This window comes from Rhinolophus sinicus, linkage group LG03, assembly GCF_036562045.2.
Source record: "Rhinolophus sinicus isolate RSC01 linkage group LG03, ASM3656204v1, whole genome shotgun sequence".
Classification (NCBI taxonomy): Eukaryota; Metazoa; Chordata; class Mammalia; order Chiroptera; family Rhinolophidae; genus Rhinolophus; species Rhinolophus sinicus.
Window position 1 is genome coordinate 2,385,762 of NC_133753.1, and position 13,494 is coordinate 2,399,255.

Here is a 13,494-nt window from a genome sequence, read left to right on the forward strand (position 1 = left end):
GCCTAGAGGGGAAGAGGCCACTGCAGGCGTCGCGCAGGGTGCGCTGAACATGGAGCCCGGGTTTAGAATGTGTTGGTGCCGGGGCTTCCACGGTTCTCTCAGCACGTCTTACCCTGTGCTCTGAAAGTGATGGCCAAGCGCCTGCCTGACTGTAGTCAAGTACCGGCCTTATCAGGGATGTGGTCTTGTGGTAATGGGGATGGACTACAAGGAGTTCTGTTCTCAGACAGGGTCATTGACACACATGCAAGATTCTTGAGTCGTTTGTTGGCTTTGTCAGTGGAAGCGTTTTCTTAACCAGGTAGAGGCGAGGGGACCCACCTCAACATGGAGAAAATGTCATAAGTGCCCTTTCTCAGCAGATTTGGGATACGGGAGGGGGAGGAGAGGGCCTCATGCGTTCTTTCCCCGTGTTCTGAATGCTCTGTTTCCTACCAGAGATGAAGAGTTCTCGGTGAGCTCAGTCCTGGCGTCAGACGTCATACACGCTTCACGCCGAGACGTTCCGTGTATATTCAGGGTATGGTTTCTTCCTATTTGTTAGAGACATTTCGTTCATCATAAAACAAGTCACACGGTTAAAATAGAAGGATTGCTCTGAGCGTTTCCATGTGCCATGGAAGGGGCCTGTGGAGTGTGCCTGCCCCACCTCACACACCACCGTGCCCAGCTCAGCCCTGTCTGCCCACATCACTGGCCCTGTCTTTCTGTCCTGCATCCTACCTGGTCTGCACCTCAGTCACTCTAGTGTGCTTGATGCTAGAAGCTTCCACCTCCCTTCCTAGGATTTCCTGGTCGTGGACAGAGCCAAACAGGAATAAAGAAGCAGACATTGCTCACCAGCATTCTTGCTGGTCAGTTGGAGAGCCCCGTGGGTCAGTGCTGGGAGCTGTGGCATTTGGAAGCTGCTAGGAGATTGTGGTCGGGGAAAGAATCCCGCCAACTCCCTTCACTGGGAAGTCTTTATTACAGTGCCACTTCGGTTGACCACGAAACTAAGCCTGTGAATCATTTTTCTTAAATCTCAGGTCTAGTCAGAAAGCACCTCTTGTATACAATACAGAAAAATGCCATCATCGTGAGCTTAACAGATGATCGTTGTGTAGCACCTAAAGCTGCCCAGGCCTCCTTGTGCTAGGGATGCTAACAGAAGCTTAGGCAGTGTTTTTGTTGGAGAGCCTGTTGTCTCTGCACCTGTTCTGAGAACCTTTTTAAATTAGATTGTTCAAGAAAGCAGTTTTAAAACGGGCAGTTACAGCACAGTTTGGGCAAGAGCAGAATGCACTGGAATCTGACAAGGGATGCAGGGCGCCTGTTTATAACTGCGCCCCCGCCTGTGTGCGGCACAGAAGAGCCCTCGGCCCCGCGGGCGCCTCGGAATGGACCCATGACTCAGCATCGAGACCTTAACCCCCGTGGTCCTTGAGTCAAATGCCCAGAAAGTGCACCCTTCCTGCTCTTCACCTCTATTGCGAATGGTGTCCAGGCTGGGGTGTGGGCGCCCGTGTGGTGTGGTTGGTTGTCTTAGGGCGCTCATCTCTGTTTTGTTTTCTGTCACGAAGGTGACGGCCTCTCTCTTAGGTACACCTTCTAAGACCAGCTCACTGCTCATTCTGACAGAAAACGAGAACGAAAAGAGGAAGTGGGTGGGGATTCTGGAAGGACTGCAGTCTATTCTTCACAAGAACCGCCTGAGGAACCAGGTGGTGCACACGCCGCAGGAGGCCTACGACAGCTCGCTGCCTCTCATCAAGGCCGTCCTCACCGCCGCCGTCCTGGGTGCGTTCCAGACGCCGCCAGGGGGAGGTTTCCAAGGGTGCCGTGGTGCCTGGTCTGAACATCCCAGCAGACCAAGGCCACGCTTGTTTATAGTGTCCCCACATGTTTTAAGAAGTGGATGGTCTGTGCTGACAGAATTGATGTTTGTGTTCTTGCCCCTTCTGCATCTACAGATGGCGACAGGATTGCGGTCGGCCTGGAAGAAGGGCTCTATGTCATAGAGGTGACCCGTGACGGTGAGTGGCAGGGACAGCTCGGGGCCTGCCTGTGCGGTGCAGACAAGCACAGCTTCAGTAGTAGGAACGTGCAAGGGTTAAGACAAATTCACTGGACGCGTACATGGTCACCATGTCACAGAACTTTATAAAGATAGGGAAAGGCAACAGCCAAGAAAAATAATTTGCAGCAAATAAGACTGACGCTCGGCAAATGTAATGTCCGTTGAGTGTCCACAGGTCCCTCAGAGTGGGGGCAAGGGCATGGTGGTACGTCGGCTGCTGTGTCTTTAGTTTCCTCCAGTTGAGGACTGAGGAGACAGCCAGGCAGGGGAGCGTCCCAGGAGAGGCAGGAAGCTCGTCTGCCTAACTCTCAGGTGTGCAGAGACTGCGCCGAAACGTTCCTTCCGTTGCTTCCAATTTTGACAGTTCATTCTTCCCCATGTCTCCCCTCTTCACTGCCTGGGTCTGGGGACAAAAGCACAAGGAGCCTAGGACTGGCCCTGGGAGCCTCCCCAAGGCACACGCTGTTCCCTGGGGGGTGGTGTCCCCTTCCTGAGCCGGTGTCCCCTTGCACTGGGCCCCGTGGAGGAAGGTGCACACGTGCAGCCTCAGCTACTGCTGCAGGCCGGCCCTCAGCCGTTCATCCCACTGGATCCATCCCGCTGGCCCAGAGAGTTAGGACATCGGGGTATTGAGTTCATTTGGAGGCCCAGGGCGGGGGCGAGTGCTTCCAAGAGTTTAAGGATCCAGTGACCTTGGAGACAGTCGTTCGTTCCCCAAATGCAGCCCAAGGGTTCTTGGCTTCAGGGATGAGCTGGACGGAGGTCCAGGCCCAACCCCAAGGCCATACTGCACTGAACGTGTCCCAGCCAGGTCCCTGAGGCCGCAAGGGTGTGTGAAGTGACGGGGCAGATGCAGAGGGGTGACGGCCCCCAGGCTGGCCGCGGTGGGGAGGGCGTGGAGAGGGGGCTCCTGAGCAGCCCCCTTGGTCGGACTGTGACATGGGGTCCCGTCCTCCTGTCTGCAGTGATCGTCCGCGTCGCTGACTACAAGAAAGTGTACCAGATTGAGCTTGCCCCCAAAGAGAAGGTCGCCGTCCTGCTCTGTGGCCGGAACCACCACGTCCATCTCTGCCCGTGGTCCGCCTTTGACGGGGCGGAAAGCAACGTTGACATCAAGCTTCCGGAAACCAAGGGCTGCCAGCTCATAGCGACTGCGACGCTGAAGAAGAGCTCTGCCACCTGCCTGTTTGTGGCAGTGAAGCGGCTGGTCCTTTGCTATGAGGTCCAGAGAACTAAGCCTTTCCACAGGAAGTTCAATGAGCTCGTGGCCCCTGGCACTGTGCAGTGGATGGCCGCGGTCAAGGACAAGCTCTGTGTTGGCTACCCCTCTGGGTTCTCTCTGCTGAGCACGCAGGGAGACGGGCAGGCTCTCACCCTGGTAAATCCCAGTGAGCCCTCGCTTGCCTTCCTCTCCCAGCAGCCTTTCGATGCCCTTTGTGCTGTGGAGCTCCCGAGCGAGGAGTACCTGCTCTGCTTCAGTCACATGGGACTGTATGTGGACCCGCAGGGCCGGAGGTCACGCGTGCAGGAGCTCATGTGGCCCGCGGTGCCCGTCGCCTGTAGTATGTATATGTTCTCTGTTGCCGTGCCCTGTGCTGCTTCTCACGTCCACAGGCAGCACGTGTCCTGTGTTGCTTTGGTTTGTCTCCCAGCTCCCCCAGCCAAGGAGCCGGGTGCCAGGAGAGGGCTCCACGATGCCTGCCTTGGAAGGTCCCAGTACCATGTCCCGGGCCAGCGGTGGGTGGGCTTGCAGGTGGGCACCAGGCCTGCCTCCCTCTCCAGCCCACCGGCACCATCTCTCCCCCAGGGATTTGCAGGGGCCCCTCCGCTGAGGAGCTCCGATGGCGATAGTTCACAGACCTACACAGGAACGCAGACGAGCTACAGGTTTTAGGACAGGCAGGAGGAAGTTGGTTCTGATGTGCAGGTGCAGTCTCTTTTGAAACATGTTTTCCTGAGAGTAGCAGGAGCTCTTCTGGAAAACAGTAGAGTTACTTAGTTCGCTTAGTTTAAGTGGCTTTCTGTGTGAGCGCAGGTGCTGGGTGGACGTCCTGCAGGCCCAGGAGCGTGGTGAGCAGGGCTCCTGGGATCACGTCCTGCCCGGCCTGCTGTCGGACCCTAAGCCTTGGAGACCACTGCTGCGTGTATCGCCATAGCTTGTCAAACCATAGGTTGGACAGAGCAGGGAGTAATTAAGATGAGTCACAGGGACACTTCCATTTGAGCAGCAGTGCTGGGTGGTGGGGGTGTGAGGGGGTGTCTTCACCAGAAGTACAGCCTTGCCTGCCCTGATGCTGACTGTGCTTCACTGGCAGAGAAAGAAGCCACGGGCGTTGGGACCCGGAGCCCAGGCCCGTGAGGTGTGCGGCCCGCTGCTGGCTCTCGCGGGCCTGCTGGGTGTGTGCTGACCCACTGGCGCTGGGCTAGGGCTGGGTCGCAAGCGGGCGGCCTGGCACTGTGGGGAAGGCCACCAGCCGCTGCGGTGACACTTGTCCTGCCTCCGCCCAGCCAGCCGGTACAGGAACAGCCTCAGAACCACACGGGGCCCTGCTTAGCAGGGTCTTTTTCTCTAGAACTTGCACTTTTTTTGAAAAATGTAACGTGGAAGGAGACGCGGGTCACCGAGTGCAGGCTCCAGGCCGTGAGTGAGCTGCCTTCACACCCAGTGTTCTCGGCCTCTGATTCCCGCTGTCCCTCCCCCTCGCTCTCCCTGTACACAAAGGGCAGGTGCCAGGTCAGCTTTAGCGCTGGTGGGATACTCCCACTACCCCAGCCAATCACACGGGGAGGCGTAACCTGTCCCACGTCACCGAGAAGGACACGGAGGGCCAGAGCTGAGGTGACCTGAGAAGCACACGCAGAGGTGGGGCCGGCTCACATCTGGCAACTGTACTGCCCGTGTTCTTTGCCCTGAGAGTAACTCGCCATTTGTCTTCAGCCTGGACAGCTCAGCTTAGCTCTGCTAGCAGCTCAGCCCCACACAAACGTCTCTCCTGGCTCCTTGCACATGAAGAGCCCCCGTGTGGAGAGGGGCCTCTGAAGGCTTGTTCAGGGCCCCCTGGGTTCTCTGACCGCCTGTCTTGTGTGTGGCACTCAGAAGGAGAGCCTCGTGTTTTGTCTGAATGGGCACTGCTGAGACAGTTTGGTGACTAGTTCCAGCATCTTCTGTCTGCTTCCTAAACCCTGTTTTCTTTTTTGTATTCAAAAGAAAAAGGCTGCCATGCAGCTGGTTTGGAACATAATAGCAACACAGCAGGATCTTTTAGACATTCATCTTCAGTTAGAGAAGTGTGGCGTGATAAAGATTAACTTTAACTGCGGGAGGGAACCAGGGCTGAGCAGGAGCCATCTGAAGAGCCCTGCGCTTCTGCAGGGTGGTGCCGGGGACACCTGGTGACAGCCGGGCGAGGCTGAGTGCAGCAGGTCAGTGCACCTCTGCCTGTGGCCTCACCGTCCCTAGCAGGACGTACAGAGCAGCAGACACCCACTGCTGCTTTCTGTCACGTGTTTTTTACTGCTGTTTGAAACACGGGGAAAGTCCCCTTAGACTTCACATGCCAGATGGGCCGGCGGTCCTTGGTGTCATGTCTTTGGTACACTTGATGGGTTTTCCGTCACCCCCTGACAGTGTCCCATCACTTAGAATGCAAAGGGGAAAGACTCCAGAGCTCACTGCTGGAAAAGTGAGTGTCAGGTGCATGTGTTCAGACGACACAGACACAGGGATGACTGAAAATGTTCCAGAGGACCAGTTCCGTAGAAAGCGCGTGGTAGCGTGGTGCGTGCATGGCCGTTTGTTGCCCCAGAGCTAAGCAGTAGTTGTGTGCAGTTTAAATGTTACCCAGAAAGCTGACTTCTTGGCATCTCTTGCAGAAGGAATTTGCTTTGCAAAACAGAACGTTTGCCCCCCCTCCCGATTTCAGATGTGTTGAGCCTGCTGCCTTTGTAGTGACCACATAAAAAGCTACATGAGAAAGTAACTTAAAAAGTCCCCTGTGGCGCCTGCTGTGGGGTTCCAGGTGCCTTCGGTTACAGGACTGCTGTGGTTATTGGTCTGACCTTGGAAGTGAAGGTTCACTCTGGAGTGGGGGTGGGCAGGTATCTGCCGCTGGCCCCAGCTGTCACCGCCTGAGCTGAGGCTGGGCGCCCTCTGCACTGTGGTGGCCTCGTGCTACCCTTGGCGTGGGAGGCGCCGGGCCTGGGCCCGCGCTGCTCACCGCCCTTTGCTCCGTCCTCCAGGTTGCAGCCCGTCGCACGTCACAGTGTATAGCGAGTACGGCGTGGACGTCTTTGACGTGCGCACCATGGAGTGGGTTCAGACCATCGGCCTGCGGAGGGTGAGGCCCAGGGCGGGCGGCCGCTTCCCCCACACACACACTGCGCGGCCGCACTACCTACTGTCCCTCTCTGGTTCCCGACAGATACGACCACTGAACTCGGAAGGCACCCTCAACCTCCTCAACTGTGAGCCTCCCCGCTTGATCTACTTCAAGAGCAAATTCTCGGGTGAGCCTTTCTCGCAGGTGTCACAGCCTGTGTCCCCTTCCGGCCCGCATGGCATAGCCTGAGGGCCACGCTAACTGCAAGCATCGCTCCTGCAGGAGCAGCTCTCAACGTGCCTGACACCTCTGACAACAGCAAGAAGCAGATGCTTCGGACCAGAAGCAAGAGGCGGTTTGTGTTCAAGGTTCCCGAGGAGGAGAGGCTGCAGCAGCGGCGGTGAGAGCTGGGCTGGCAGCCTGCCTGCGCGAGGCCACGCCAATCAGCCCAGAGGCTGACATGCTCCTGCATCACAAAACTATTTTCTTTTCCCCAGGGAGATGCTTAGAGACCCAGAGCTGAGATCCAAAATGATTTCCAACCCCACCAACTTCAATCACGTGGCCCACATGGGCCCTGGCGACGGGATGCAGGTGCTCATGGACCTGCCACTGGTGAGCCCCGAACGCGTATGCCAGCGCTCCTCTCACCCGTGTCGGCCTTCCAGGAGCACCTGGCACGCGGTCCCTGGTGGAAGTCCCAGCCATGGGACAGTCGGTGCCCAGGGCCACCCCTTCTGCCCCTGGGAGCTGGGTCCGCCCACCTCTTAGTGTTTCATGGGGTAACTAGCTGTGAGCACTGGTTTCTAAACAACATCTTAATGTGAGCAGGTAACACATTTGTCCTCTTTCACTTTAAAACGTGGGTTTCCTGTAGGATTCACCTTGGTCTGCAATTGCTATTGCCAGTTCTTAGCTCAAAACTGAGCTGTACAGACAGCCTTGCCGCCTGTCCCGCCCATTGAGGTCCCAGCAGGATTGCCTGCATTCCCAGCCACGTCGCCCCACACACTCACGGGCTCTTCTCTCCGCACAGAGCGCTGTGCCCCCCTCCCAGGAGGAAAGGCCCGGCCCCGCTCCCACCGGCTTGTCCCGGCAGCCTCCGCCCAGGAGCAAACCCTACATCTCATGGCCGTCATCAGGTACCAAGGTCTGGGAGGCTGGTACTTCAGGCTTTCCGTTCAGCTCCAACTGTCCCTAAAACGACGGCCCTCCTTGTGCCCTAGGTGGCTCCGAGCCTGGAGTGGCGGTGCCTCTGAGAAGCATGTCTGATCCTGACCAGGACTTTGACAGAGAGGTGAGACCTGCCTGGTGACGGGGGCCTGGGCGTCCGCAGCGCCCCATGTGGAGAAGTCAAAGTGGCCGTTCTCCAGAAAGAGTCTTATCTCCCCTGGAGCAGCCACACGGGTCTTTTGGGGTTGGGGGGTTCTGCTGAGTCACCACCCTCATAAGAAAGAGCAGTCTGATGACATGGGCCTGGGCGGTTGTCACCAGTCCCTCTGGAGCTCCCCACTCACGACTTTGCAGGCTGTGCTGAGGGACGCAGAGGATGACGTGGGTTCTAGCCGTGAGCCTGTCGGGAGGAAGGTGCGAACATGGACCTCTGGGTAGCAGCGCAGGCCTCCGTCAGGCCTCCGTGCAGGCTCTGCGCCCAGGTCACCCGGCTCCCCTGTCCGCGAGGCCGGGCCAGCCCTGGGAGAGCTGCCGAGAGCACTGAGCACGCAGGGGGCTGTGGGGCTGTCACTGCATGACAGAGCAGTGAAAGCCTTCCTGAGAAAAGTTCACCCAGCTTTCCCTTCTGGACTCTTCTGTGCAGTGTTCCACACTTAGGTGTCACATGCCCGGAGGTGCGCTTTGTAAAGCACAGGTAGCCTCCTGCGTCTTCAAGAGCGCCTCTCCCTCCTCCTCTGATGGCCACTCGGGGTCAGAGTTTGGGGGCTGGGCAAGGGAACCACCTTGGCTCAGGGTTTCTGGGTGTTCCAGACCCTGCCCCGGCCGGCAGGCAGCCTCCTCAGGCACAATGAGGTGTGTCTCTCTGTGCCTCGGTTTCCCCTGTGTGAGATGGGGTGCAGGGCTGTAGGTGAGAAACGTCCGGCACTGAGTGCGGGTCTGTGCCCCTGCACACTAGTGTAGGAGGGGGACGCGGAGCTGGCACTCTGCCCGCCGCCCCTCAACCCGCGGCGCGGCTCTCACAGCGTCTTCGCAGCAGCTGGGCTGATGTTTCGTTTCACATATTCCTGTTGTTCCCGAGGTTGCCCGGCTATTCCAGCGTGGACAGGCCTGGCTCCCCCGAGGTCCAGCCTCGCGTGGGCTGTCTTACTGCCTTCCAGGAACTCGGTGTAGTCTGGGGTGCTGTCACAGATACTTTTCTGGGACCACTGCTCTCTTAATTTGTCTTTTTGTTTTAAGGGTTTTTTGTCATACAGAAGTATTTCATTTTTATGCAGTCCAGTCTGTTTATCTTTTTCAGTTAAGATAGGTAATAGTTCTCAGGTCTCTGTGTGTGTGTGTGTGTGTGTGTGTGTGTGTGTGTGTGTGTACGTGACTGTGACAGTGTGTATGTCTCTGAGTGCATGACGGTGTGGTTGTGTGTATGGCTGTGCGTGGGCGTGCGGCTGTATACGCATGGCTGTGGATGTGACTGAGTGTAAGTGTATGAGAGTAACTATGACTGAGTGTGTATGTATGTGTGACTGAGACTGAGTGTGTGTGTGTGTGTGTGTGTGTGTGTCGGCAAGGTCCTGAGCTGCTTCCTTTGTAAACGGAGGGCGCACTGGCCTTTGCCACTTACTCCCTCCAACTTGAAATCTTCACTTTACGTTAACTTCCTTGTCTATGTTCCTCCTTCTGGAACCTCTGCCCCACGGTGGCTGATTATTTCCCCACCAGCACACCTGTGACATCAGATCTGGCAGATCTCTTTGTTCTCCCTTTTCAACAGTTTCTTAACTTTTTTTATTTTCTCCTTCAAATACATTTTAAACCAGGTTGTTTGCTTCCTAATAAAAAAGCACAAATTGGGATTACATTGAATCAATTGATTAGATTGGGGGGGTCTTCATCATCGTGACTTCCCCTTTGCGGAACCATTGAGCGTCTCTCTAGTTGATGGTTTCTCTCCTACAGGTCGTGTGTGTTTGTGGTCAGTAAGTTTTCTCTTAAAATTCTAAGGTTTTTCTTGCCACTAGGAGTAGAATATAATCTACTGTTACGTATTTGGTGCTTATGGCAGGTGTCTTTGCAAGCTGGTGACTTGGGAACGCTCTGAGTTCTGAGTGGCTCTGGTGTTTAGTTCAGTCTTAGAGTTTTGTCTCTTTGATGCTGGCGTGGTATGTGTGTGTATGTGGTGTGGGGGTGTGGGGGGGTATGTGGTTGTGTTATGGGTGTATGTGTATAGTGTGTGTGGTATGGGTGTGTGGGGATGTGGTGTGGGGGGGTGTGGTGGGGGTGTGTGTGCGTGGGTGTGTGTGGTGTGTGTGGGGGGGTGGTATGGCACGTGAGTGTCGCCTCTCCTGGTGCTGCCCAGGCCCCCAGGCTGAGGATTTGCATCCCACCACGACAGGCTCTGTGCTCCGGCCAGGTCTCCCCCAAGGACGGTGCTGCCGTGGTTTCTGGCAAACACCTTGCACCTGGCACAGGAAGTGTCTCTTTCTAGCTCGAGAAGAGTTTTCAGTAAGGGGGCAGGGTGGGAATAGATATGAATCGGATACTTTTTGATGTTTTCCAAAGTGGCTTTCTTCTGTTTTCTCTCCGGCATGTTAATGTCGTATGTCAGAGCCATTTCCTTGCAGTCTGAGAATAAGTTCTTGGTCGCGACTTGGTATTCCTACACGATAGATTCAGCTTGTGAACATTTTGTTGACAACTTCTGCATCCGTGTCTGCCGTCAAGGTGACCTGTGCCTTTCTTCTTCTGTGCTGTCCTTGGCCAGCTCTGTGTTCGGCTGTGCCAGCCTCGGCTCCGCCGTCAAACAGCCATGTTCTTGCTGGAGGGCTCACAGACCTCCCTTCACTGCTGGCTATTTTGCATTTGGTGTGAGTTAATGTTTGTATATACATGTGGGTACCCAACACCATTTGTTGAAGACACTGTTCTTTCCCCGGTGAACGGTCTTGGTGCTTTTGTCAAAAATCAGTTGACCGTAGGTTCTAAATTTATTTCTCGACTCTCAGTGCTGTTCCACTGGTCGTTATACTAGCATATGCCATGCTGTTTGGAATATGTTGCTGTGTAGTACATTTTGAAGTAGTAACTTTGCAAAGTGTGAGTCCAACTTTTTCTTAATATTGTTTTGACTATATGGGCCCCTTGCAATTCCATATAAATTTGAGGATTGGCTTTTCCATTTCTGCAAAAAAAAATAAAAGGAAAAGGAAAAAGCCATTGGTATTTCAATAGGGATTGCATTGAATCAGTGGGGGTATCGCCAGCTTAACGATAGTCTTCCAATCCATGAACAGGGGGTGTCTTTCCATTTATTTATATCTTTAATGTCTTGTCAGCAATGTTTTATAATCTTAGTGAACAAATCTTTCAGCTCCTAGGTTAAATTTATTCTTACCTGTTTTATTCTTTTGGATGCTATTGTAAATGGAATTGTTTTCTTAATTTCCATTTCAGATTGTTCATTGCTGGTAAATAGAAACACAACTGATTTTTGTGTGTTGATCTTATAATCTTCAACTTTGCTGAATTTGTTTAATTTTTTAGTGAGGTCTTTGGGAATTTTTATATATAGCATCGTGTCATCTGTGAACAGAGATGACTTGACTCTTCCTTTCCAACGTAGATGCTTTTTTCTGTTTCTTGCCTAATTGCTCAGGCGAGGACTTCTGCAGTATGCGATGGCGGCACCCTTGTTTTGTTCATAATCTTAGGGAAGGCTTTGTTTGTCACCGTCAAGTGGGAAGTTAGCTGTGGGTTTTTCATGGACACCTCTGTCATGTTGAGAACATTTCTATTCCTGGTGCTTTTATCACGAAAGCGTGTCATGTCTGTGGCATGTGACTGCCTGGTTGTGGTGTTGTCTGGGTTCTTCACTGCAGGGTTCTCATTCCCCTTTGTAATTATAATTTCTAAGTTGTTTACGGGGTTGCGCCTTAGTTTATGCTCTCTCACCAGCAAGCCTAAGGACAGCAGCGTGTGCTCTCCTAAGAAAGGAGAGAGCAATCGCCACATGTCCCCACAGACACCCACGTGGGGCTGGGCAACAGCCCCAGGGCAGTGGGTTCTCATACTATCCCCCTTCTGTGTATTAACAGCCTGATTCAGATTCCACCAAACATTCGACTCCATCCAACAGCTCCAACCCCAGCGGCCCACCGAGCCCCAACTCCCCGCACAGGAGCCAGCTCCCCCTTGAAGGCCTGGAGCAGCCGGCCTACGACGCCTGAAGTCCCCGGCCCAGCACCTCACCATCACGGGCCAGGGAGCCGGGGTGGCCTCCACCACCAGCGCCAAGACGGAGCTGACTGACCCTGCACTGTTGTCCAAGGAAGTGTAGGGTCCATTTGTAGATATGGAGATGAAGAAAAATCTTTATTATAATAATGATCAGTTTTATGCCGCGGTATTTGTGGCAGTTGCCCAGATCCTGTCTGCACAGCTGTGAGGCGACACTGTTCCGTTTGCACATGAGGGACCAGCACACAGCCTCTCGTGCCCAGAACCAGCTGAGAGGGCGCGTGGGGCCTGCCGACGCCGCTGGGGAGCCCTGCGCGGGCGGCTCTGCTCAGGAAGCAGACAGCTCGGACGCCTCAGGAACGAGTCTGTTCCCTCTTTCCTGAAACTTTCCTAGGACCATAAGAGAATAGTAGGAAGTTGTATGTCATTCCCAATGTCCCTAGAGTTTTGAAGACAGAGGAAGGTGGAGGTTAGTTTGTGGCCTTTACTCATTTAGCCATCACACAGCTGCAGAAGTCCTTCTGCCGACCTTGTGGCCATGGACAGAGGCCCATTCCAAGTGACGTCCGCCCTGCCCTGGGTCCCTGTGTTAGTCACCCCCGGTCACAGCCACGAAGTGTCACCAGTATCTACTACTGTGAAGTCAGCTGTGCTCTGTCTCCCACTTGCTTCCACAGCTTCTGCCTCCTGCCATAAAAGGGGTTGTCGCGCAGCCAGGCCCCAGGCCTGCTGCACCGAGGGGCCAGAGCCCCAGGGGGCCCAGTGGCAGGTTCCAAGACACCCCACCCCACCCGGCCCCGCCCCTGCATGGAGCCCCGTGATTTAGTGCCGTGTGGGTCGTGCAGGCTCTGCTGCCTGCGATGCGGTGACGCTCGCCCTGTATTTACTCTCACCCTTCCTGTGTCACACGCGAGTAGTCAGGTCTGTGGCCTGTCTCCTTGAAGGCCAGCACGCAGCTTGTCCGTGGCCCAGGACAGCTCCTCCCCACTCTCCCGCCGGTCAGCATTCTTGGAGAGGCTGTTTCAGACGTGCACTTAACCTTGAGTCGGCACTGAGTGACGTGGGCACCACCGGCCCGCCTGTGGGTGTCGCACACCCAGCACCTGCCCGCCCACCCACCCCCTGGGCCTTCTGCTGGGGCTGGCACCTGCTGGGGGTTCTGGTTTTTACTTTTTTAATGTAAGTCTGTCTTTGTAATTATTGAATCGTGAGAACATTTTTGAACAATTTACTTGTCAATAAAGCAGAAGACGGCAGTTTTAAAGTTCTCGGTGGTTTGTCTGAATGTAACGACCTGTCCCCCCTGAACGTGTCTGGCACCCCCGTGGTGCCCTATGCTGGAAATGCCTCCCCCAAAGGCTTCTTGCTTGCAGAAGTTATTCTTGGTCTTTCACTCGGGGTCACGCAGAAGGCCATCTGTGCCCACAGGGCAGGACTGGCCTCTGGAACTGGGATTTCTCACCTGCCAAGGTGTCGGTGGGGGCCCACCTGGGGGAAGCTGTGCAGGAGGGGCTGCCGTGTGGGGGGCTGCCGAGAGCAGCAGAGAACCCTGTCCACATGCATGCTCACGGGCCCCGCAGCAGCACTCGGGGACAGGACGGACAGGCCAGGTTGGGTGGGTGAGCACACGGGGGCTCTGGGCGTGATGGGCCAGTTTCCCCAAGAGCAGGGATAAGCCTGTGGTGGGATGGGTTATATGTGCCCTGCTGACAC

The 13,494-nt window shown here is 55.2% G+C and overlaps 1 protein-coding gene across 3 annotated transcripts in view; it reads left to right on the forward strand.

Moving 5' to 3' along the window:
- CDC42BPB (CDC42 binding protein kinase beta) overlaps positions 1 to 13,048 on the forward strand; it is a 99,361-nt gene extending 86,313 nt beyond the window's left edge. For 2 of the 3 annotated variants that reach the window (XM_019747182.2, XM_019747183.2), the window contains 11 exons: positions 439 to 520; positions 1,563 to 1,779; positions 1,953 to 2,015; positions 3,025 to 3,621; positions 6,299 to 6,396; positions 6,481 to 6,565; positions 6,661 to 6,778; positions 6,876 to 6,993; positions 7,415 to 7,520; positions 7,605 to 7,675; positions 11,640 to 13,048. In XM_019747182.2, coding sequence (XP_019602741.2) covers positions 439 to 520; positions 1,563 to 1,779; positions 1,953 to 2,015; positions 3,025 to 3,621; positions 6,299 to 6,396; positions 6,481 to 6,565; positions 6,661 to 6,778; positions 6,876 to 6,993; positions 7,415 to 7,520; positions 7,605 to 7,675; positions 11,640 to 11,771 — 1,687 coding nt within the window. In that variant the 3' untranslated portion in view covers positions 11,772 to 13,048. The remainder of the gene's footprint in view (positions 1 to 438; positions 521 to 1,562; positions 1,780 to 1,952; positions 2,016 to 3,024; positions 3,622 to 6,298; positions 6,397 to 6,480; positions 6,566 to 6,660; positions 6,779 to 6,875; positions 6,994 to 7,414; positions 7,521 to 7,604; positions 7,676 to 11,639) is intronic. The other variant, XR_002138676.2, reaches the window with a different exon arrangement.
- The last annotated feature ends 446 nt before the right edge of the window (positions 13,049 to 13,494 follow it).